This window comes from Cetorhinus maximus, chromosome 2 (assembly GCF_964194155.1).
Source record: "Cetorhinus maximus chromosome 2, sCetMax3.hap1.1, whole genome shotgun sequence".
NCBI classification, from domain to species: Eukaryota; Metazoa; Chordata; class Chondrichthyes; order Lamniformes; family Cetorhinidae; genus Cetorhinus; species Cetorhinus maximus.
In genome coordinates this window covers 96853035-96877217 of record NC_135880.1, presented here as the reverse complement: position 1 = coordinate 96877217, position 24183 = coordinate 96853035, and the positions used below count along the sequence as shown (strand labels likewise).

At 42.2% G+C, this 24183-nt stretch overlaps 1 protein-coding gene across 2 annotated transcripts in view; it reads right to left on the bottom strand.

Moving 5' to 3' along the window:
• The window catches only part of pcsk5b (proprotein convertase subtilisin/kexin type 5b), a 459575-nt gene that overhangs the window by 371502 nt on the left and 63890 nt on the right, over positions 1 to 24183 (bottom strand). For both annotated transcript variants that reach the window (XM_078567301.1, XM_078567291.1), the window contains exon 5: positions 23302 to 23378. In XM_078567301.1, the coding sequence (XP_078423427.1) occupies positions 23302 to 23378 (77 nt within the window). The remainder of the gene's footprint in view (positions 1 to 23301; positions 23379 to 24183) is intronic.

Below are 24183 nucleotides of genomic sequence, written 5' to 3'. Positions count from 1 at the left end.
ACAACGTAAATCCAGGACGCAATTGTCCCCTCCCTCCGTCAATGGCCGGCCACGTTTCCCACTGAACGTCAGGAACTTAATTGTAATAAATTAGCATCTAATTATTGTGGCCACACGATGGAATTATCCCATGTCAAATTTAAATCCCACATTGGTGTGATTTCACGATGGCATGATTTACAACTGTATATAAAAGGCATTAACTTGGCGACCTCAACTTCAAAGGGAACTCAGAGGCAAGTGAACACAACTTTGTGCAGCACTCACGATGATCCCAGCAGCTTGGTGGATTTGGGGTGGGGGGGGTGTGCACAGGCTCCACAGCGACTTCCTCACGGCTGGCTTGATGTACCAGGGCAAGGGCGACAGTGCAAGGGAGGAAAGAGAAGGCAACCTTGAGGCAAGGGCAATAGTGCAAATGGGGAAGGGGAAGGAGGCAACCTCAGGACAAGGGTGAAAGTGCCTGGGGGTGTCATGGCAGCACTCACTGAAGTGTGAGCAGAAACACATTTGGGGGGTGGGGGTGGTGGGTAAAAAAAACGGCAGGGTTAATGGCAAAACATGTCAAAGCCGAGCACTCCACCACAACTGAGAGTGTTTAGCTTAAGCTCAAGTGACATACTTGGAGTCAGCCTAATCAAGCAAGTGTGCCCAGTCAATCAGCACTAATTCCTCACAGTGCCAATGTAAGCTCTACTGTTAGCCCGTCAAACTCAAATGAGTGCCACTCAAATGCTGCAGAGCCATTGTGCGACTGAGCAAGCCTGAGGATACTGTTGGGAAAGGTGCAATCCTAGTCCCTTGCATTATGTTTCAGTTGACATTGAAAATTCACCCCCATGGTCCAAACAAACCGTGAAGCCTTGGAGTCCAGGTTAGGAAAATGCCTGCGCCTGAGATGAGAGTTCAGGATGCAGTCGTGTGGCCAAAGCTGCTGCCACTCGGTCATGCGGTGTGGTATGGTGCTGGGGATGGGCATGATGAGCCATCATGCGTCCGTGTGGCGGCCTCAGACTCCTGGAGAGAAACGATACGACAATGCTCATGCTGTAACCCGTAGTTTGGTAGCACACCATTGGCATCCTGAAAACGGGGTTCCAGTGCCTGGACAGATCTGCTGGAACACTGCAGTACACTCCTGAGGGTGTTGCGCATTATAGTGACTTGCTGCATGCATCAAAACCCAGCAATGCAAAGGGGGAAGACCTGGATGATGAGGAGGTGCAAGAACTGCAAGAGGACACTCTTGAGATCTTCACATTGCATCGGAGAATGCCTGACACCTGTCTGGCTGAGGGCAGCGCACATATGCTATGTGAAGAGGCTCATATCATTGAGATGCTGCTGAGAAACAGTGGCCACATGGACTTTAAGACAACTGGGTCCTTTGACAGGCTTCATCACCTGTCCCCTTCAGCACCTCACCTTCACCTGTCAGGAATGGTGTTGAGATGGGGGGGGTAGTGGGGGGGGGCAGCCCAGCCTCTAAGGTGCCAAGAGCACAGAGAACATCACGGAACACACTGACGCTTGAGTACAAGATTCTTGCAGCAAACACAAGCCATATGTAGGTGCACGCATCATGATATGGACAGTGACTGGACAATCACTGCGCTCACTATGCTCAAAAGGTTACACTCTGCACAGGGGAGAGGCCCTGGACTGTGACAGTAGCCTTCGTTTTGTGCAGGAAGCAAGGTTTCACATCTGATTGACACGAGCACTGCTCAACATAACAAGGAGCCATAGATGAGGAGACATTCTTGAATGTATTTCCGATAGTCAACATTAAGTACAAGTGATTAACACCCATGCTGAGCAACTAAATCTTCTTGACCTTTCTAAACCTGCCGCTACGTCTTAGTGCTCCCCTGACATCCATAACGAAGGTGGAAGTGGCCTGCTAACCGCTACACCCTGTTGTCTGTGATTTTCTTGGTCGTCGTCCTGTGGAGGGCTGAGACCTGGAGGGTCCTGGCCTGCTTTCGAGGTCCTGCTGTGTTCCACTGGCACCGTCCTCGGCCTGTGGATCTGGAGCTGCTGAGTTCACAGGAGGGGGGGATTTGGATAGGCCAGGCACTCCCGATGTCACCTGGGTGGATGGCCCCGGGGTGTGCATCTGCTGATCCTCCACCCTATGGGTGCCGGAGGGCCCCTAGCTGACTTCTTGAGAGCAAGGGGCAGCTGCGGTGAGCTCAGGATGCCATGGCATGCTAACACTATCACCTTAGGCTGAAGGTGGATGGATTCCTCCATTGTGCCTTGCAATCTGAGGAGTGCAGCAGCCTCCAAAGTGCCGGTAACCTGGGAAATCCCTGCCTCTACCTGCTGTGGATCAGACAGTGCGATGTGCTCACCAGATTGTGACCCCAGGGCTACTCTAGAACGAGGTCCCACTGAGGTGCGTGTCTCTGTGCTGGTGGAGGGTGTGGGTGAGTGCTGTGACGGCGCTTCAATTAAGGCACCATCAGATTCCTCTTTCGAGGTGTCTTCAGGGCTGGAGTCAAGAACCTGGTTTGTGGACCCCCTCGGCTGCTTCCCAGATGTGCCTACGAATGCAAGGAAAGATAATTAGTGCATAGCAGAGATCTGTGGAACAGGGAAACTGACTCACGGCATGGTTGTCTGATGGATGTTGCACTGCTGAATCCTCACTTAGTTGAGCATCATCAACCTCACCATCAGCACAGGAACGGTCCAGGTCATCACCAGCCAGCTGGATGACTCTACTTTCAAAGTCCGTGAGGACCTTGATGTCAGACATTCCTCCACCAGCCTGCGACCTCTCCCTTTTGTTATGTGCCAGCTTGTCCTGAATGAATACAAATGGAGAGAGTGTAAGCAGGCCGCCTGCCAGGCCAGATGAGAAGGATGCCTGGCGTGTGTGGGTGGTGAGCGATGCCATGGATGGGATGGGGATATGATCCGCAGGGCAGATGAAGGTGTGTGAGAGAGTATATGGTGATGTCACTTGAGCTGGCGGTGAGATCCCTGTGGATGTTTGCTGGGTTTGTGAGGATGAGAGTTGAGAATTATGAGATGAGCGGTTTACCCTGGCAGAACGGAGAACATCATTCATCCTCTTCTGGCATGGGCTGGCTTTTCTCTTTTGCAGGCACTGACCACCGCTGCCACCAGCTCCCATGCTGGATTTGTCATCTTACTTGCTGATGTTCACCCAGAGCTGGGGTGCAGGACTTAGCAGCAGGCTTCCACTGCACCCAATTGGTGCTCGAGGGAAGCATCCCTAATTTTGGGGACATGATGTTTCCTCCCTTTGGCAGCCATTACTTTCCAGCAGCTTTCGATCCCTTACAGAGAGCTAGCTCTGTACATGGACGCCCTTTAAATATGGCACCCAGATTACTGAAAGCCTGAGGTGACAGCAGGGCGTGCGAATCAGAGGCCACCCCACCAACAATCCGACATGAAACTGGTGCCTCTGCATTTTTGAAACAAAGTGTCACACGTAACAGTAAAAAAAGCCGCTATTGCCATCAACGGGTCACTGCTGCTCTCCCCGCCTGAAATCGGACTTTGCTGGTTTCTGGGATGATCCCGCCCATTGTCTCCACCAGAACTGTACAGTGGTCACTGTCAACAATACTGTCATGGAGAGATGCACCTGCGACAATCTGGTAGTTTCATGGGTCACATTAATGATATTCACTTTTTATTTGAGATATATTTAACCAAACTTAATTTTCCCAGCTACAGTGGTGGGATTTGAATATAGGTCTCCCGATCATTCATCTAGGCCTCTGGCTTACAAGTCTAGTAACACAACCTCTATGCTACATCACCCATTCTACAATAAATTATTTCAAATCATTTGGTCATTTCATGCAGGAATTATCAAATTTGACTTTCTTTAAAGCCATCTTGACTACTACTTGAGGAAGGAACAGTACCACCAAAAATAAAAATGAGAACAATCTCTGTTGTCCATTAGAGGCACCACCCAATTAAGTACTACAACCCCACCAGAATGTAGCCAATTACAAGAGCATCTTTGGTACTGTTGTCACTCAATTTAAATAACCTGGCCTTCATCACCAACCCAAGATTTCTCCGAGTCTGATAACCAGTTGCAAGAGCAAAGGTCTCCGCTTCTAGGTTCTAGACACCTGTGCTCATTCATTACGATGCATCGAATTGATACTACCTTGATTTTATGGCTACACTTGCTTCTATTCAACCCTAAGTCAAAACATTAGTCATTGCTACACTAGAATGTAGCAACATCTGACATCCACAGGGTCGAGTTTTAATTTTGGATGCATTTGGCCATTCTGGCACAAATTGCATCCATTTTGCAAAATGTTTCCTCTTCCTCCCTAAACTCATTTGCATATCACCAGATGCAAGATCCACACCAAACCAGTGCAATCAGGAGTGTTTTAAAATGTAATTGCACTGATCACAGTTTGTGATCTTTTGTTCCAGTTACACTAATAGTAGGGGAATTGCACTGAAAAAGTAGCTTACAAGAAACCATAATTATCAGGCCAAGGGTCTCCACTTCTAGCCTTTAGAAAGATAAATTGAGCAGCACAATTAAACTGAAATGTCAAACCTATGTGTACATATAACAATCTAACATTATTTTGCATCAGACCTAGTCACAGAAACTTGCTACTGCACACAAATGCGTAAAAATGTCTCATGATCAGAACACCACCCCCAACCCCAAAAAATAAAATGGAGTAAAAGGCTTTTCATTTCATCCTATCCTCTCAAAAAGTAAGTACTCTACTGAATATGATCCTGCTTATAGGCACTTTACTCTCCTCCGAGTTCTTTCTCAGGGATGAGAGAAGAGCTGGTGATTCAAATCACGAAAGGTTTTACATTCACTTTAAGAAGTTTCAATTGTTTGTGCAAGAAACATAGAAGCACAAAACAGCTTTTAAATTTGTCCCAGAGTTTAAAATGATTTGAGTATTCACTTGAGGAAATCACCTTTTCTCCATTTGATCTGGGGAGGGTGACCAAGACAATGAAATGAGATGCTACCCATTATAAAGGTAGGCTGAACAGCTCACAAGCACTCGCGTGCGCTTATAATTAATCAAGATTTAATACTTTTTCTTGGGGAACAATTACAAGCACACAGTGTACTGTGCCAAGTGAGCCAACCTTCACGCCTCACCAGATGTGGTCAGCTAGCATTTTGAAAATTCTCTACTGGTGGATTATTAAACTCACAATCATGTCTTGGCCTCAAATAGATCTACTCTGCCAGCAATTTGATCTGAAAAAACAGCAAGTTTCAAAATGCGATGCCAGCAGCTGCATGGGAAGAAATGTCATCATTAGAACTTCTCTTTTGTGCAAAGGTCCTGCAGTTAATGCGGAGAATGGCTAAACAAGGCAGAAAAGCAACAGTTGCTGGTAACCCCAGCTACCAGCTGACAGGGCTATGGGCAGCAATGTTAACATCAAGGCCCTGTGGGAACACAAGTTCCTTTTCCCTTCTATAATTGAGAGTCTATACAAGTGCTGTAATTCTTCAATGTCACATTCCCCATGACTCTCACACTATACTTTCATGGCTTCCATGACAGAGTGTCATTACTAGCTCCTTGCCTTGCAATATGGAGCTCCTACAAATGCTGACGCAAGTGTGAATCTCAACATGAGAAATTGCAGCTGCAGGTTAATACAGTTACGGTCAGCCTACTTTGTTCAGTTGCCAGTGCCCTTCAAATCGTTTTCATAGGACTTGCCTCAACAAAATATATTTTTAAAACGTTCCAAGGGAGCTTATGACACTTGAAATAATTTGAAGGGCAGAAAATAAAGGAGGAGGGACCTGGCCGAGATCTCATTTTCCTCCCTGTGGGCAAGACCACCCTGGAGTTATAAACAGAGTGATTTCATCAAGAGGGTAAAGGAGATTCCAAATGCAGCTCCTAGCATCAACAATGTAGTCAACTTGTTTGCATTTGCTTTAGAAAAAGTGTTTTTCTTTTTTGTGTTATCCTAGTTGGTCCTTAAAAAGATTCAGTACCCATTCATTGCCAAAAAGAGAATATACTGCAATGTTTTGTAGCCGACTAAATTGAATATAAAAACTAAATTTAAACACTATAATCTTAGATAATTAATGTTTACAGTTGCACGAACAACTATGTGAATGCTGCACTGCAATGGGTCTGACAAGAATTTTGAACCTCTCTCATTATCAGAGCAACACTTCATTTTTCTGTAGATTCATGGTTGCTCTGTGATCTTCAAAACAAATATTCCAAGCAAAATGTGACCTTGCCAGCTTCATCAACCACTTGATTTTCTGTGTCTCTGTGAGAGAGACAGCTGTGAGAATATCTTCAGGTTAGACCTATAATTACTTTGAAACCACCGCAGAATTCTTTCCCATACCTACCCTCCTTGTGTAGATGGTAGGGATTTCGCCACCATTTATGATCAACTGTCACCAAAATTTTAAACTTCACTACATCAACAAGCAGTGTAAGATATATACGTGTAAATATATTAAGCAGGTCAAACTGCTTTTTATCATTTGCATCTGATACTCATTCTCAACAACATCTCAGGTGATTCTAAGCACACATTAAAATTGTAGTTACACAGAAGTACACTTGTATCTGGTATAATCAGTAACATATGGGTTCAAATTAATTAGCCATCTCAGCAAGTACCAATGTTTCTTTCAACAGCCATTTCTCCTCCAGGCTCTTGTATTTAACTAGTGTAGTCAAACAACATCACCAATGTCATTCTGATAATTCTGACAGAGCATACACAAAAATCACTTCAGAAATCCATTCTCCAAAGATCACGCATTGGCTACCAAAAACATTTCCGTCTGGTGCAAGTAGAGCAAGAAGTGATCTTTTTGCATCCTAAGTTAATTTAATACAAATTTTAAAACAAAGTTTTACTACTACAGTAGTGGCGGAATTAACATAGCACATTTAATGCAAATAAACACCCCAGAATCAACACGGAGCCATAGAAGGAAATATTAGGAGGAACAGATCAAAGCAGACGAAAGGTAGGTTTTAAGGAGGCTTTCAAAGGAAAAAGAGGAAGATGAGGTATATAGATGAATTCCAGAGTTTAGGGCCTAGATGGCTGAAGGCATGTCCACCAATGGTGGGACAAATAGGTTTCAGGGTGTACAAGCAGCCAGCATCAGAATGCCAGAGGTTACAGCAATTGAGAGTGGAATTTGAAGCTCTGAGTGACCAGGAGTCAATGTTAGTCAGCAAGTATTGGGATAAGGGACCAGTGGGATATTGCCAGAGTTTTGGATGAACCTCACTTTATGGAGGGTGCTGGATGGGATATTTGACAAGGTAGCATTGGAATAATGGAGCCAAGAGATGACCAAGGTTATGACAGCAGGTGGGCTGAGGCAGAACTGGAGGCAGTCCTTGCGATGGAGTATATGGGGTGAGCAACTCAGCACAGGGATAAATAGGATTAAGGTTTTGAACAGTCTGTTGGAGCCAGAGACAGTGCCTGGGGAGGGGAATGAACCTTGTGGCAAGGTACAAAGCTTGCTGAGAGCGCCAAATATGATAGCTATGATTTTCCCAAAGTTTAACTTGAAGCAATGGTGGCTCATCCCAGGACTGAATGCTAGACAAGCAATCTGACTGCAGAGGCAAATTAAACATACAATTAAAATAAGCAGCTTTGCAGACTTTCCTTAAAAGCTACCACTCTAATCAAGCTTGGTCACCTATCCTAGTATCTCCCTCTTTGACTCAGTGCTAAGTTTTTTTTCCCCAATTACATTCCTGCAAAGCTCCTCGGGATGTTTTCCTATATTAAAGATGCTACATTTATGGGGATGGCAGTATAGTGGTAATGTTACTGGATGAGTAATCCAGAGGCCCAGGCTAATACTCTAGAGACATGGGTTTAAAACCCACTAATTAATTAATAAATCCAGTCTTAAAATGCTAGTCTTATTAAGAATAATCAAGGAAAAAACCCATCTGGAATACTCATGTCCTTCAGGGAAAGATATCTGCCATCTTTACCCAGTCTGGCCTACATGTGACTCTAGACCAAAAGCAATGTGGTTGGTTCTTAACTGTCCTCTGCAATGCCTAGCAAGCTACTTAGTTACAAATAATACAAACAAAGGGCAGGAGGAGGCCATTCAGCCTCTCGAGCCTGCTCCATCATTTAATAAGATCATGGCTGATCTGATAGTAACCTCAATTCTGCATCCCACCTACTCCTGATAACCTATCATCCCTTGCTAGCCAAGACTCTAACCACCTCTGCCTCAAAAATATTCAAAGACTCTGCTTCCAACACCTTTTCAGAGTCAAAGACTCACGACCCTCTGAGTGAAAATGCTTTGCCTCATTTCTGTTTTAAATGGGCGACCCCTTATTTTTAAACAGTGACCCCTAGTTCTAGATTTTGCCACAAGAGGAAATATCCTCTCCACATCTACCCTGTCAAGACCCTTCAGGATCTTATATGTTTCAATCAAGTCGCATTTTACTCTTCTAAACTCCAACAGATACAAGCCTAGCTTGGAACAAAGAAATGGCTGACCAACTAAATACATACTTTGGTTCTGTCTTCACAAAGGAGGACACTAATAACACACCAGAAATGTTGGGGAACACAGGGTTTAGTGAGAGGGAGGAACTGAAAGAAATCAGTATTGGCAGGGAAATGGTGTTGGGGAAGTTGATGGGATTGAAGACCGATAAATCCCCAGGGCCTGATAATCTACATCCCAGAGTACTTAAGGAAATGGCCCTAGAAATAGTGGATGCATTGGTGGTCATCTTCTGAGATTCTATAGACTCTGGAACAGATCCTACAGATTGGAGGGTAGCTAATATAACCCCATTATTTAAAAAGGGAGGCAGAGAGAAAGCAGGGAATTATTGACCAGTCAGCCTGACATCGGTAGCGGGGAAAATTCTACAGTCCGTTATAAAAGATTTAATAGCTGAGCACTTGGAAAACAGTGGCAGAATCGGACAAAGTCAGCATGGATTTATGAAAGGGAAATCATGCTTGACAAATCTACTGGAATTTTTCGAGAATGTAACTAGTAGAGTTGATGAGGGGGAGCCAGTAGATGTGGTTTATTTGGATTTTCAGAAGGTTTTCGACAAAGTCCCACGTAAGAAATTGGCGTGTAAAATTAAAGCGCATGGGATTGGGGGTAGTGTATTGAGATGGACAGAAAACTGGTTGGCAGACAGGAAACAAAGAGTAGGAATAAACGGGTCTTTTTCCGAATGGCACGCAGTGACTAGTGGGGGACCTCAGGGATCGGTGCTGGGACCCCAGCTATTCACAATATATATTAATGATTTAGATGAGGAAATTAAATGTAATAACTCCAAATTTGCAGATGACACAAAGCTGGGTGGGAGGGTGAGCTGTGAGGAGGATGCAGAGATGCTTCAGTGTGATTTGGACAAGCTGAGTGAGTGGGCAAATGCATGGCAGATGCAGTATAATGTGGATAAATGTGAGGTTATCCACTTTGGTAGCAAAAACAGGAAGGCAGATTATTATCTGAATGGCTATAAATTGAGAGAGGGGAATGTGCAACGAGACCTGGGTGTCCTTGTACATCAGTCGCTGAAGGTAAGCATGCAGGTGCAGCAGGCGGTAAAGAAAGCAAATGGTATGTTGGCCTTCATAGCCAGAGGATTCGAGTACAGGAACAAGGATGTCTTGCTACAATTCTACAGGGCCTTGGTGAGACCACACCTGGAATATTGTGTGCAGGTTTGGTCTCCTTATCTGAGGAAAGATGTACTTGCTATTGAGGGAGTGCAGCAAAGGTTTAACAGACTGATTCCTGGGATGGCGGGACTGACATGTATGGAGAGATTGAGTCGATTAGGATTATATTCGCTGGAGTTCAGAAGAATGAGGAGGGATCTCATACAAACCTACAAAATTCTAACAGGACTAGACAGGGTAGATGCAGGAAGGATGTTCCCGATGGTGGGGGAGTCCAGAACCAGGGGTCACAGTCTGAGAATATGTGGTAGACCATTTAGGACTGAGATGAGGAGAAATTTCTTCACCCAGAGAGTGGTGAGCCTGTGGAATTCGTTACCACAGAAAGTAGTTGAGGCCAAAACATTGTATGTTTTCAAGAAGGAGTTAGATATAGCTCTTGGGGCAAAAGGGATCAAAGGATATGGGGAGAAAGCGGGAGCAGGCTATTGAGTTGCATGATCAGCCATGATCATAATGAATGGTGGAGCAGGCTCGAAGGTCTGAATGGCCTAATCCTGCTCCTAATTTCTCTGTTTCTATGTAGCCTGTCCAGCCTTTCCATTCCAGGTATTAGTCTAGTAAACCTTCTCTGAACTGCTTCCAATGCATTTACTTAAATAAGGTGACCAATACCATACACAGTACTCCAAATGTTGTCTCACTAGTGCCCTGTTCAACTGAAGCATAACCTCCCTAATTTTGTATTCAATTCCCCTCACAATAAATGCTAACATTCTATTAGCTTTCCTAATCACTTGCTGTACTTGCATACTAGCCTTGTGTGATTCATGCGCTAGGACACCCAGATCCCTCTGCACCTCACAGCTCTGAAATCTCTCACCGTTTAGATCATATGCCTCTCTTTTATTCTTCCTGCCAAAATGGACAATTTCACATTTTCTCACATTATACTCCATTTGCCAGGTCTTTTCCCACACACTTAACCTATCTATATCTTCTTGTAACCTCCTTATGTCCTCTTCACAATTTGCTTGCCTACCGATTTTTGTGTCATCGGCAAATTTGGCAAACATCCCTTCAATGCATTCATCCAAGTCATTTATACAAATTGCAAACAGTTGAGGTCCCAGCACTGACCCCTGTGGCACGCCACTTGTAAAATCTTGGCAACCTGAAAAAGGCCCATTTATGCCTACTCTTTGCTTCCTGTTAGGCAGCCAATCTTGTATCCATGCCAATATGTCATCCCCTATTCTATGAGCTTTTATCTTCTGCAATAACCTTTGACATGGCACTGTATCAAATGCCTTCTGGAAATCTAAATACAGCACATCCACCAGTTCCCCTTTATCCACAGCACGTTACTTCCTCAAAGAGCGCCAATAAGTCGGTTAAACACGATTTCCCTTTCACAAAGCCATGTTGACTCTGCCTGATAATCCAGAGTTTATCCAAGTGCCCTGCTATAACTTCTTTAATAAGAGCTTCTAACATTTTCCCTATGACAGATGTTAAGCTAACTGGCCTGTAGTTTCCTGCTTTCTGTCTCTCTCCCTTTTTGAATAATGGAGTTACATTTGCTATCTTTCAGTTCAAGGCCAATTAGGGTTGGACAATGAATGCTAGCCTTGCCAAAGACACTCACATCCCAAGAACAAATACAAAGTAAATTCAAGTTGTTACTGTTGATAAAATTGACTAGGTTGGATGAGAAGGGTTTGGCTTATTATTTCACAAGTAGCCCTGGTTAAACAAATAATAAATGTTTTGCCTGGAGACTATGCAATTGTTAACTGAACAAGTCTTCCCTTATTACTGAGGTTGTTGGCAGCAGCAAGTCACAAAATAAGGGATTTGCATCACCTTGTTGATGTTCGTTAAGAAATGCCAATCTGTGCCAACCCATAAATCGTTTAGCTCACCAAAAACAAATTGACATCGTACTGAAGGGTGAGGTTTATTTTGGGATAGATGTGCTGTAAGCCACATTTGCAACATCACGTCATGTTTATATCTGTGCTAAGCATATCGGTTCTGTGAAAATCTATCAAACTTATCTTCAAACCTATAGTGCAAGAAAATGCTTAGTGAAACTATCAATCAGCCTTCCTTTACCAAATGAGGTATCAGAAACCATGTAGGGACAAGATGACACATAGGGGTGCTCCCAGTAGACCATGTTCCAATGAATTACATAAAATTACACCATGGAAAACTATCCAGTCCAACCAATCTGTTGGTGTTTATCCAAATAGCAGCTGCACAAGATCCTTCTGCTTGCCCTGATCCCACATTACTTTATTCCTCTTGCCCTCGATCACCTAGCTAACCTGTTATTAAAAATTAATATGGCCTTCTGCTTCAATTCACAGCTTCTCCTGCTCTCCACCCTAAATCTCAGACTTAATTTGTATCTACATTACCTCATTCACTAGAAAGTCTGTTCCTTTCTATTCTGTCCCACCCCCTCCATAATTTTAAATACCTCCACCAAAATTACCCCTTTATTACTTAATCAAATTAAACAAATTCCAATTTTTAGAATCTTTGTGCATTTTTTATTTACTTACACTAGGCAGTAACCTAACCAAGTTGGGCTATACACCTTTAATTGCCGCAACATCCTTTCTGTAGAATAGGATGCAAAATAGAACACAGTACTCAAACTGTGGTCTTAGTAAGATTTGAGACAGATTCACCATTACATGGTCTCTATACATTCTATACCTTTCACTAGAAAACCAAATTCCATTAACTTTTTTTTAATGACCTTTTCCACTCAACACATTAAAAGTAACGCCTTGTAAAATTCAATCCCAAACCCCTCTGTTCTACCAGATCACCTAACCTGTTCCTATTCAAAGTATTTTACTTCTTTAAAAGCCTGCACCATCCTCAGATTTACTGGCATTGAATTCCATCTGACATTTCTGCACCAATTCCACCATCTTGACAGTATCACAATTATTTACAATGTCTATTTTAATTACTGATACCCCCCATGTCCTCCAGCACTATGCAAATTATTGATATATAGTGAACAGAAGCAATCCCAGAAAAGAACTGTCCACTTCCAAACATTCAAAAAAGCTGCCTTTAACTCACCTATTTCCTCTCTTCTAGTTTGTTAGCCAACTCCTAACTCCATTCCCCTTAATGTATAACTAATTTCTTCACCCACTCTTTTATAAAAGGATTACTTTTAGCTCACAGATGATCTTCCGCTAAATTTGGATAACAGGAAAAGGCAACATCATTAATCACCAATCGTTAGGATTACCAGTCCTTAAAATGTCTAATCAATTAGTGGAGGTGTGTAACATGAAAAATGCTTATAGTTAAAATTTCACATCTAATAGAGACGTGAGCAAGTATTTATAATATGGCAAATGTTTATTCTTATTAATATGTAGAAAAATTGGATTGCTACGTTATAGCACTTTTAATTACATCTATTGTTAGGGGCAGGTTTATAACAGTGTTAACGAATAGCCATGGAACAATACAATAGACCAGAAATTTGTGTATTAATTATTCAAAAATCAGATTGTTTTTGGTTCATAATATACTATATAATCAAATAAACAAATAACTAGCACCTTTGAGCTTCAAATCTGTAATAAAACCTTGTTTAAAATAAATTACAGCTGACATAGCATGAAGGCACTCAACAGCAATTGGATACTTTATGAAGGCTAATTTTCAAACACCCAACCCTACTTTTGGGTAGGGGGGGGTGGGGGGGTACAATTGTGTAACTTTTATAGGCGAGTAACTGAAGAAGAGGAAAGTGGAACACCACTCAATAGTCTCTTGTATAGCTAAAACAATAAATCCTATAACAAGAAGTGTGATTTTTTAAAAAGTGCAATCACTCTGAAATTGGTCAGTATGTATGGAGTAACAGCAACAATGAGCTCTCACTCCGGTTTTCTACATGTCTCTATGGGTAAACATCTGGCCTCTGTTGCCTGGATCCCGACAAAGTCACAACTGAACCTAAAAGGTTGTGCGCAAACACCCATCCCACAATTTTGTGATGGTGCAAGCTGGTTAAAAACAAACAACTGTCTAGAAACATACAATTATATTGATCATCCCCAAGCAAAATAAATTGCTCTGCTGGGTCATGTCACGAAACAAATAATAACATAAGAACATGGATTGAGTTTCAACTTCGCTACTCGCGAGTAATCCTTTAAGAGCAGCAGAAACTGCATACTTCGGAGAATAAAACCCAATGTATATATTTTTATTAGCTCTTGCTTGTAATAACATTAGTCTGTCAGATTTTTGGAATTTGCTTTGAACAGATCATTGATTATAACTGCACAACCTTCATAGATGGGGAACCCTATTGAGATGAAGTTCCTGAATAACAGCATAGAAATTATCTGCATTACACATCACTGTTGCTCAAAACAAGTGTTATTGTTTAATGTTCATTAAACAATGCAACATTATTTTTCTTCTTGAATCCTGGAATCATAATCTTCATGGTTTTGTGAAAATTGGAGTAAGCTAATAAAATGATGCACTGTGACCTTTAGTGTCTGCTGAAAACTATTAAACATTCTTTGAAGGCAGCCAAATGTTGTTAATAATAATTTGGAGAAAGGAACGTTTTTGCAAAAAAAAAGCATTCAGCTAAGATAAAAAACATCCTCTTTGGCTTTCTTCCTGCAGTCCCAACAACATCCACTACTCAGCTCTGGTGCTGCTGACAGTAATGGGACTGTGTAGCCAATCAGATCGGCCAGAAAATCCTGAGGGCAGGACTTCCTCCCGAGTGACGGGTAGAAGTCCCACTGTTTACCAATTTAGCCTGTCTGCAGCATACTATGGCTGTGGGGTGGGTTGGCATGGAGCAAGTCGGCTTCTGGCCAATTTTACTTCCAGATGGGAGGGTGGCGTGAGCAGTCTGTGTACCCCCTACCCCAACCACCCCCCTCTGCAAAAAACACAGCCCAATATTTCAGCTAAGGTCTAACCAGGGATTTGTAATGCTTTAGCATAATTTTCTTGTTTTTGTGTAAAACACACCTTTGAAGAAAAAACTGTTCTTAACTTATATAGTAACAATAACTGGTTTTAATATAGTGCTCCTCACATTGAAAATATGACCTAGCAAGTTTTACAGATCACTCGAGGATATCTTTTTAATGTGACAATAATTGAAAGTGAGAAAGGAAAGAATAGAGACAGCAGATGCAAGCAGGGCCAAAGGAAACAAAACAGCTTGTATTTCTGTAACATTATTAATCTGCAGAACATTCCAAGGCACCTTAAGAGGTACAGACGCTTAGCAATGGTGGAGAGACTGAGAAGTAACTGGAGGTTAAGTTGAAAAGACAGGCTTTGAAGAGATTTTGAATTTTGTTTTAAAGAGGAGGAGGAAAATAAATCAGAGGTTAGGGCTGAGATACCAAAACATCAGATAAGCCAATCATAGAAAGGAGTGAGACTATGGTGCAATCCGAAGATGAGCACAAAAAAAATGATTTTAAATTAGACATGGGTGCCAAAATAAGAGAGAACCAGCGCAGGTCAGCGAGAAAAGAGGTGCTGGACAAATGAAACTTAGGCCTGGATTTTTCCTGTGGCAGGCAGGCTGGGCGGGGGTGAACACAGAGCCGATTGCCGCCCATGATCGACTGCGTGCTGCCATTTTACGCAGTCAGGCCAGTTAAGGTCCGCCAAGCGTAACGCGTGGCTAGTAGCGCTCACGCTACCTGTCCGGGCGGGGGGAGGAGGGAGAGTTGGGCGTGTGCACGAAAGAGCACAGTAATCTCCCTGAGGCATGGAGCTGCCTCAGGGAGATTGAATAGATAATAAAACAGTTCAATGAACGATGTAAAAATTTATTCAAACGTGTCCCCTCGTATGACAGTGTCACATGTGTAGGGGCATGTTTGTAAAGGTGGGAAAAAAATATTTATTTATTTTATAAAGGCTTCAGGAAACCTCATCCCGCCAGTGGATGAGGTTTCCTGAAAAACACAAAGGCCGCTTGGGCTTTTCGGTTGCCCGCCAACCTTATGGTTGGACGGGTAGCATTCTTAGCTACTTTAATTACTTTCTTAATGGCCTTAATAGGCTACTGACATTTCGGTGGGCACACAGCTGACTTTGGCGTGCGCCCACCGAACGAAATATCGCGATGGCACACGTTGACGTCAGGACGCACGCCCGACATCATCGCGCGTCATTTTACACATCAGTGTGTCGGGCCCGCCCCCGTACACCAACTGGAAGATTCTGCCCTTAATATAGAATATGTTGCGAGTAGCTGCACTTTGGATCAGTTGGAATTCATGGAGAATAAATAATGAGTGGCTAGCAAGGTGAACATGGAGTAAGAATAAAGAAATGATAAAAAAAAATCTAGATAGGAGCAGGAGGGGAAGCAAAGATTATTGTAGGGCTGGAAATAAGCACTCTAGGTTGATAACGAGGATGCATGGCCTGAAGTTTAGCAAAGGGTACGGTAACATAGTGGTTATGTTACTGGATTAGTAAACCAGAGGATTGGGCTAATGGTCCAGATGTATAAATTTAAATCCGATCCCAGAAGCTGGTGAATTTAACATTCAGTTAATTAAATAAATCCATCATAAGGTCAGGAGTGGAGATGCTCACTGATTATTGCAGATGTCCAACTCTATTCACAACCCGTCAGAAAATGAAGCAGTTCATGCCCGCGGCATGCAGCAAGACCTGGACAGGCTTGGAGTCTAAACTGCAACTAACATTTGCATCATACAAGTTCCAGACAAAAGATCAGTTCCAACAAGAGAAATCTGACATCTCCCCTTGACATTTAAAGGCATTTACAAATCTGAGAATTCTCCACCATCAGCATTACTAGGGTTGGGGGGGGCGGGGGGAAGAGATCCACCATTGACTAGAAACATAGCTGGACCAGATGCATAAATACTCTGGCTGCAAGAGCAGGTCAGAGACTGGGCATTCTGCAGTGAGTGACTCACCTCCCAATTTCCCAAAGCCTGTCCATCATCTATAATGCACAAGTCAGGAGTGTGATTGAATACTCTCCACTTGCCTGAGTGAGTACAACAACACTCATGAAGCTTGACACCATTCAGGACAAAGCAGCCCATCCACCACCTTAAACATTCACTCCCTCCAACACCAGCACACTGTGGCTATATTGTATACCATCTACAACATATACTATAGCAACTGACCAAGGTTTCTTTGACAGCACCTTCAAAACCCACAGCCTCTGTATCTAGACGGAGGAGAGCAAGCACATGGGAACACCACAACCTACAACTTCCCCTTAAACTCACCCAGCATCCTGGCTTGGAAATATATTGCCATTCCATCATCAGCACTAGGTCAAAATCCTGGAACTCCCTACCTAACAGCACTTCTGGTGCACAGTGTCTCAGCACCACCTTCCCAAGGGAAAATAGGGATGGGCAATAAATGTTGGCCTTGCCAATTGCACCACATCCCATGAATTAATTTTTTTAAATGGGAAAGTTATATATATGATTTTGTCCCGTCTTCATGAATGGTCAGCGAGGTGGACAGCATCAATTGCACGGCAAAAATTTATGGCAAGGGCCAGAAACAGTGGCCAGGATTTTCTGGTCTTGCCCGTGACAATACTCATCACTGGCAGGACCAGAAAATCACACCCAAGAACTTTGAGCTTCAACATTCAGCTGGTTTTGACTCAGTATGGTTGAAACTACTTCACATAGAGCAGCTCAACTGCTGCTTGCAAACTCCACCTTGGAGACTGATTATCTCTCTAGTGTGAATTTGACCAATTGTTTACAACACTGAAAAAAAATCAATAGAACTTTAAATTTTCATACAAATACAGTAAAACATTGATGGCATGAAATCCAAAATAAGAGGTTACAACCTCTGTACGTTAAGCAAATAGCTCAAAAAATATACCATGTTATTTGCACTATGTGGGTCAACCATCTGTTAGAAGGAGCATCTTAAACATTGTGAACCAGCACGAGAGGCAAAACAATAAACAGCATGTGTGTTAATTTATCCTTTAAGTTGTCAGCGATGGCAACTTGCAAATTAAATGAATGGCCATCATCTGAAAAGTAACACCATTGTTAAAGATCAAGTATACAGTCAAGAATATAGTGTGATAGAAGTAAAATTAAGAACTAGAGAGAACCAATTAACCTTTAAATGTGTCAGTCAACTCTCCCACCAGATGAGCACATGAGGCCCAAACTAATTAACCTACATTTCAGGCTTCATTGATACAGCCTTCTTTCTATAGTAAAATAAGTGAAGAAATCAAAAGGTCACTTCCCATGAAGATTCCCTTCAACATTCACATTTAAAATTTTTAATGTTATGCTAAAATACATAAGCAAATGGAATCTTTATGGAGCTCAAATCATGGTTAACTAAAGAGTAGTAGGTAATAGGGATCAGTTCTAAATCAAATTACAAACCTGGATTAGCTGGGTCACTTCACTGAATTCTTGAATAGGGTTGATTTACTTAAAGGAGAGAATTTCCCCCCTCCGTCAGGGTAGTTGTGTGGGGGTGGGGGCGGGCCCGATCGGCGCTACTGATCAGGTCCGCGCCACCATTTTACGTGGGCGGGCCAATTAAGGCCCACCCAGCATGACGCGCACCCTGAAGCACTGAGCGCTCCCTGTGCGGTCGGGGTGGGGGGAGGGTGAGTGCGCTCTTTCGTGCATGCCTCAGGGAGATAAGTTTTAAGTTTTAAAAATTTTAATAAAGAAAAAAAAATTTAAGACATGTCCCCTCATGTGACAGTGTCACATGAGCTGGGACATGTCAATGAACTTTAATGGAAAAATTTATTTAATTTATAAACCCTTCATGAAACCTCATCTCGCCTGCGGATGAGGTTCCATGAAAAATGCAAAGGCCACCTGGGCTGTTCCCCTGCCCGCCAACCTTATGGTTGTACAGGCAGCTTTCTCTATAGGATTAATTAGTTAATTAATGGCCTTAACAGGCCCTTGACCGTTCGACAAACTGAAAATCTAAATGACGCACGTCCAACATCACCCTGCGTCATTTTACGCCTCAGTGAGCAGGCCCCATCCCCGCTCGCCGAGCCAAAAATTCTCCCCAAGGAACAGCAGAATAACTTCATTTTTCCCATCATGACTGACACTTGTGGGGCAACCAACCACCATATTATTTCCATAACTCCATCCTGTAAGTTTTTGCATGGAGGAGTTCAGGGGTGTGGGCAGCAGTGGTGGCACGAGGAGGAATTCTCTCAATTAGATGACAAAGAAACTGGGCCATGTACTTTAGGTTCAAGATGGATGTCAATCTGAATATTCAAATATGTCAGCAATGGATATGTTCCTGACTGGCATTCTCACTGTCCTTGTATTTTTTTTATTATTATTATGCTGTTCTAATGAAACCTTTCGCAGTTATTTGATCTAATTTTTAGCTTGTGCTGTCAAGACTGCTTTGGCTTGAATCCCCTGTAGATCAAGATGTTACCTTGGCAGAGTAACACAGCAAATGTGGTAATGAAAGAATAAAACACAGAAGCAGATACCCACACATGCTGGATGGGGAGCTGTAGGCCAATTTGTGAAAGAACAGAAACAAAGTATATTACAACTGATATCAAAAAGAAGATTTAATAGTCAATGAATTTCTCTTGCTGATAGAGATCCTGGCTGCTCTTTGATCAGCTTGCCCAATTGTTTCAGATCAAGTACGACCATAGCCCATCAAATCTGCCCTAAAGGCAGCTGGAAAGTAGTGCTCTTAATATTTTTAACTAAAGGTATTTTTTTTACTTTACTTGTTCTTGTTATTCAAAGCCCCTTCTATTTTGCTTACCAAGAAGGAAAAAATAATTACCCAACACCAGACAGTTACGTCAGTGTATCAGTGATGGGTAAGAACTTCTACTGGAAAATTGTCCTATTCAGGACAAAACAGCTGTTAACAGAATATAATACCGTGTATTCAGACGAGACATCATCAACTTGAAACGTTAATTCTGAGTTCTCCCTCCACAGACACTGCTTGACTTGCTGAATATTTCCAGCATTCTGTTTTTAATCAAAGGTTGGTGAGGATACTCATAATTTGGTTCACCAAAGGTTAAACTGTTGACATTTATAGGTCTCTCCCTGCAACCCCACCCCACCCCACAAAAATAACACCGATATGCTTTCAGTTTAAAAATTGGGATTCCATCTACCTGATTACTTTCTTCCAAATGCTGACTAACTTAATTACTAATGAGCTGTCTGATCAATGTTACTTTCCAAATGATATGACTAACTAATCTCAGTCAGCACTATTGCTGACTGAGATTATCTTTCCTATTTGTGAATTATCTTTCCTATTTGTGGATTACAGTGAAGGACTACTTGATTTCAAATCCTTCTCTTAATTATGACTTTTTAGTATTGCATTCAAGTGCAACATAGTTATTTGCACTGAGGAAATCACATCCACACTCGAAAGCTACTTTCCCTATGACATATTTTAACCCCAACTGAAGCTTACACCTGGACTTTCATACTGGACTGGGGCTTGAGACAAGAATGTGGAAAACCACGTAATTTCTTGCTTGTTACAACAGATGAGCCAGTCAACACTATACGCCAAGTACGACTCGACTACACCAAGATGATAAGCAGGCCAAACTTACGGTTTTACTATTATTACTTTGCTAGTGTGCATACATTCTCTGTGCCCCTGAGTTTGATTGGCGTGAGTGGAGCTTAGTGTGGTCAAACAAACAAAATTCTGCTACAAATTCCAGCCAGTATGTTTTTCACTTCAGTTGCATGAGTCCCACCTTGATTTTTTTCTGAACAGTGTCCAATTGGGGGCCTTTATGGACATTTTTAATTTGCCATTTTATTCCTCCCCCTTTCCAAAGCACAAATCTGTGGTGATTATCTCTTGATTTAAACAGGCAAAAATACCAAAGTGATATTTATACAACAAATACTATCAGATTTCTCATTTTCCGCTGATGTTTGTTTTTTCTTCCATAATTTGCATCTCCCAAAACTTTAAAAATTAGGAGTGGGGTGCAGTGGGGGTGGGTTTACAAGTACAGTAAACAATACTCACAGAATTGAATCTTAAAGGGTTCTGATTAAATGTTGTAATGGGAAGACATAAGAATTGGCATTCTGGGAAGGTAACACCTAAGGACTTTATGCATCCATACCTATTGTGCATACAGTATTTGACTGAAACTTCCAAATTTGGTTGGATCTGTTGGTACTGGTAACTACTTGATTCACAAGAAAGTACTGTATTACCAAAGTCCTTTGCTTCCTCTCATTCTAGAAGAGGATGTGGGATGGTGGGTAGTCCCTTTCAAATATATATTTTTTTAAGTGTTGGGAGTGAGTAAAATATGAATAAACAGGCTTTTTGCTATAGTAAAATTTTCAGAATTTAACGCAAGTAAATTATGATGGCTCCTCTTTTCCCAGTATATAAGATATCCACTCAGTACTACTTTGTAAATAACTTAAGTTAAGTTAAATTAAAAGATCCTTAACTGAAGAACCAGGCCAGCGGTGGAAGACTTAGAGAATTGTCCAATACTAAACTGCCAGCTCACAGCCTCAACAGCTATACAGCTGCTAAAATACCCAGCAACTCTGCTGCTGCTCTAGCAGGCTGAACACACCGAGCTTTGTGCAAGATGAGGGCAAGAATTTTTAAGAACACTCACATCAGCACCGACATCACTACCAGTAATTTTTCATTTCCACAACAGTACATAGTAGTTTGTAACAGTACGCTATCCAATTACTGGCCTCTACCCAAGATAAACAACTGTAAACAAAGTTGCATGGTTATGGAAAAAAACATTATATTAGGCTAAGTACTCAAAGTTCAAATTCCTCTGCATTCATTCACATAATGTTAACATGGGACAGAATTTTACAGTACGCCACTGGCGGGTTTGCAGGCAGCGGAGCCAGTAAAATTCCCTGGGTGGCCTTCCCGCCCACTCCCTCAACCTGTCCATAATTTTACTGGGGTTGGGGTGGACAGAGGACGCCTGGCCCACTGTTGCTCAAATTGAGGCCTTTAATAGACCAATTAATGGTCACTAAAGACCCACTTTCCACCCAGCCTCAACTTTGAGGCTGGCAGGAGGAGTTCAGGGGCAGGAAGGAAGCCCAGCAGGTCACCCTGCTGAGGCCTCAGGCAGGAAGCTCGGGTCGCCTCCCTCAAAGGCCCCCTTTCAATATCGGGCACTCCCACACCCCCAAGGTCTGGCCCCTAGCCTCCATTGGTGCTCCCTTCCCCCCACCCCCAGGCGTCTCCATCAATACCCCCATCCCCCTCAGCCTCACCTCTCCTTGGAGCATTAAATGGCTGCAGGGTTGCTGCGATTGGTGGGTGGCAAGACAGGAAGCTCCACCATCCAAAAATTCCTGCCCATGGTTTCTTGTACAGGCTGTGTTGGACTTTTGAAGGATTCCAGGTTGCCATGTGCTTCAAGTCCAAAAGATTAAATTTTTAAAAAAGTTTACTGCATAAAGATGCCAAAGTTGTTTTTCACCACCCTCTCCATATCTCTCAGAATTAAAACTGGGTGTGTGAGATCTATTTATTCCTACCTATAAAAATGTATTACAGGGATAATATTTAAAATTAAGCAAGCACTCCGAGTGCACAATTTTACTTCGGAAAGTCAACAAAAACTAAACCGCTTTTAACATCACCTGTCTTCTTGGAATTGAAATTTCAGGAACCCAGTATCAATTTATCAGCTTCCGGCATATGTGTTGCTAAATCTAATTTCCACAGGCCAGTAAGCCCCATGCTACCTGGGTCTACAAGTCTGCTGCCAGACTAGATTTATCTGCATAAACACCAGGAGCTACTTTTCAGACATCAGGTTCCCTGAAATACAAACAGTGAAAATAAAAGGTCTCTTAAGAGAGAAACTGTTGGGATGTGGAACTGTTCTACAGTGAATTGTCACTTATTAGTTGCTAATGAACACTCAAGTTCAGCAGTGGAGACTTCATGACCCTTAACATTTCTTGAACATACATGAAGAAGCTACATGAAATAAATAAAATTATTAAAGTGCAGCATTACCTGATCAGTGAAGCATTTGTGTCTATATTTATTTGCATAAGGGTAATGTTCCAACAACACACGAGGCAGGCAGACTCATTGGCCAGAATTGCATGTCAGAAATTTGGGCACGTACTTTGTACAATTTTCCAACTAAATAAATTATTTCTGAGCCTCTAATAGATGCATCTGGCAAGTGAGGCATGAACCTAGAAGCATGAAGTTGGAACATTACCCATTATAATTTATTTATGTATTCTTATTTGTGCAACTCTGTGAAGACCTCTAAATAGTTTAAACTTATTTGCTATGAGACTTCATGTTCAAAGTGTGACCGGCGTAGCGCATGTGATATTGAACAAATGAGCTCTAAGTTCCACATTTTTTTTCAATATTAAGGGAGGAAAGCAATGCTAAATGGAGAAAGAAAGTTCAGCATCAAGCCAATTTTATCGCAAAATGTTAGTGGAAGACTGGTGCCGAAACAGAAATAGACATTTCCCTTACTTGTTCTCATTGCTGGCATCATAGCGAGGCATGGGATCCCAGTCATTTCCATTGACATCAAAGCTAGCCTTTTGATCCTACAGCAAGAGGGGAAAAAGAGAAAAATCACACAGCCACATTAATAAATAAAGTCACTGTAAAATTCATGTATTCTTAAAAGGTTTTCCATACATAAATGATTCAACTTAGCCATACAAGAGCTGATGGGAAATGTGTGTCAATATCACCCTCCCCCACCCCATGAGAAAATAACAAACCAGATTTTGGACTATGCACACCGTTTCTTGGACAGAATTATATTCAAGATTACTGAAAATGCTAAAGCTAGTCCAACAGTTTCAGCCAACACTTCTTGGCAGTCAGCATCATTACAGATAGAAAAATGAAAAGCAGCAAATGCTGGAAACATGAAATAAGAGCAGAAAAATGTTGCGATAGCCAGCATTTACTCAGGAAAAAAAGACAGATTATAATGTTTCAGGTATGCAACCTTCATCAGAGCAGTCTTGATTAAGTTTACATGCCCAAAATGTCTTAACTTATCTTCTTCCTTTCTATGTACTGACTGGTCTGCTGCCTATTTCCAGCATATTCCCATTTAGTTCGTTGTCACAGAATTACATATTACTTTCGATCAGTGTGATGGGATACATGGTAGGACCCTGAAGGTATTGTGGGACCAAACTGAAGTGGGCCTGGAAATATTTTAGGGCTCTGTTGAGCCTAGATGCATGCCAGACAACTGGAAAGTAGCTGATGCAATGCTCATTTTTAAAAAAGAGGACAGCTAATCTGCTCAACTGTGAGCCAGATAATTTAACATCTGAAATAGGAAAAATTTTAGTAAGACTCATTAATTAAAGACGAAATTAACATGCATAT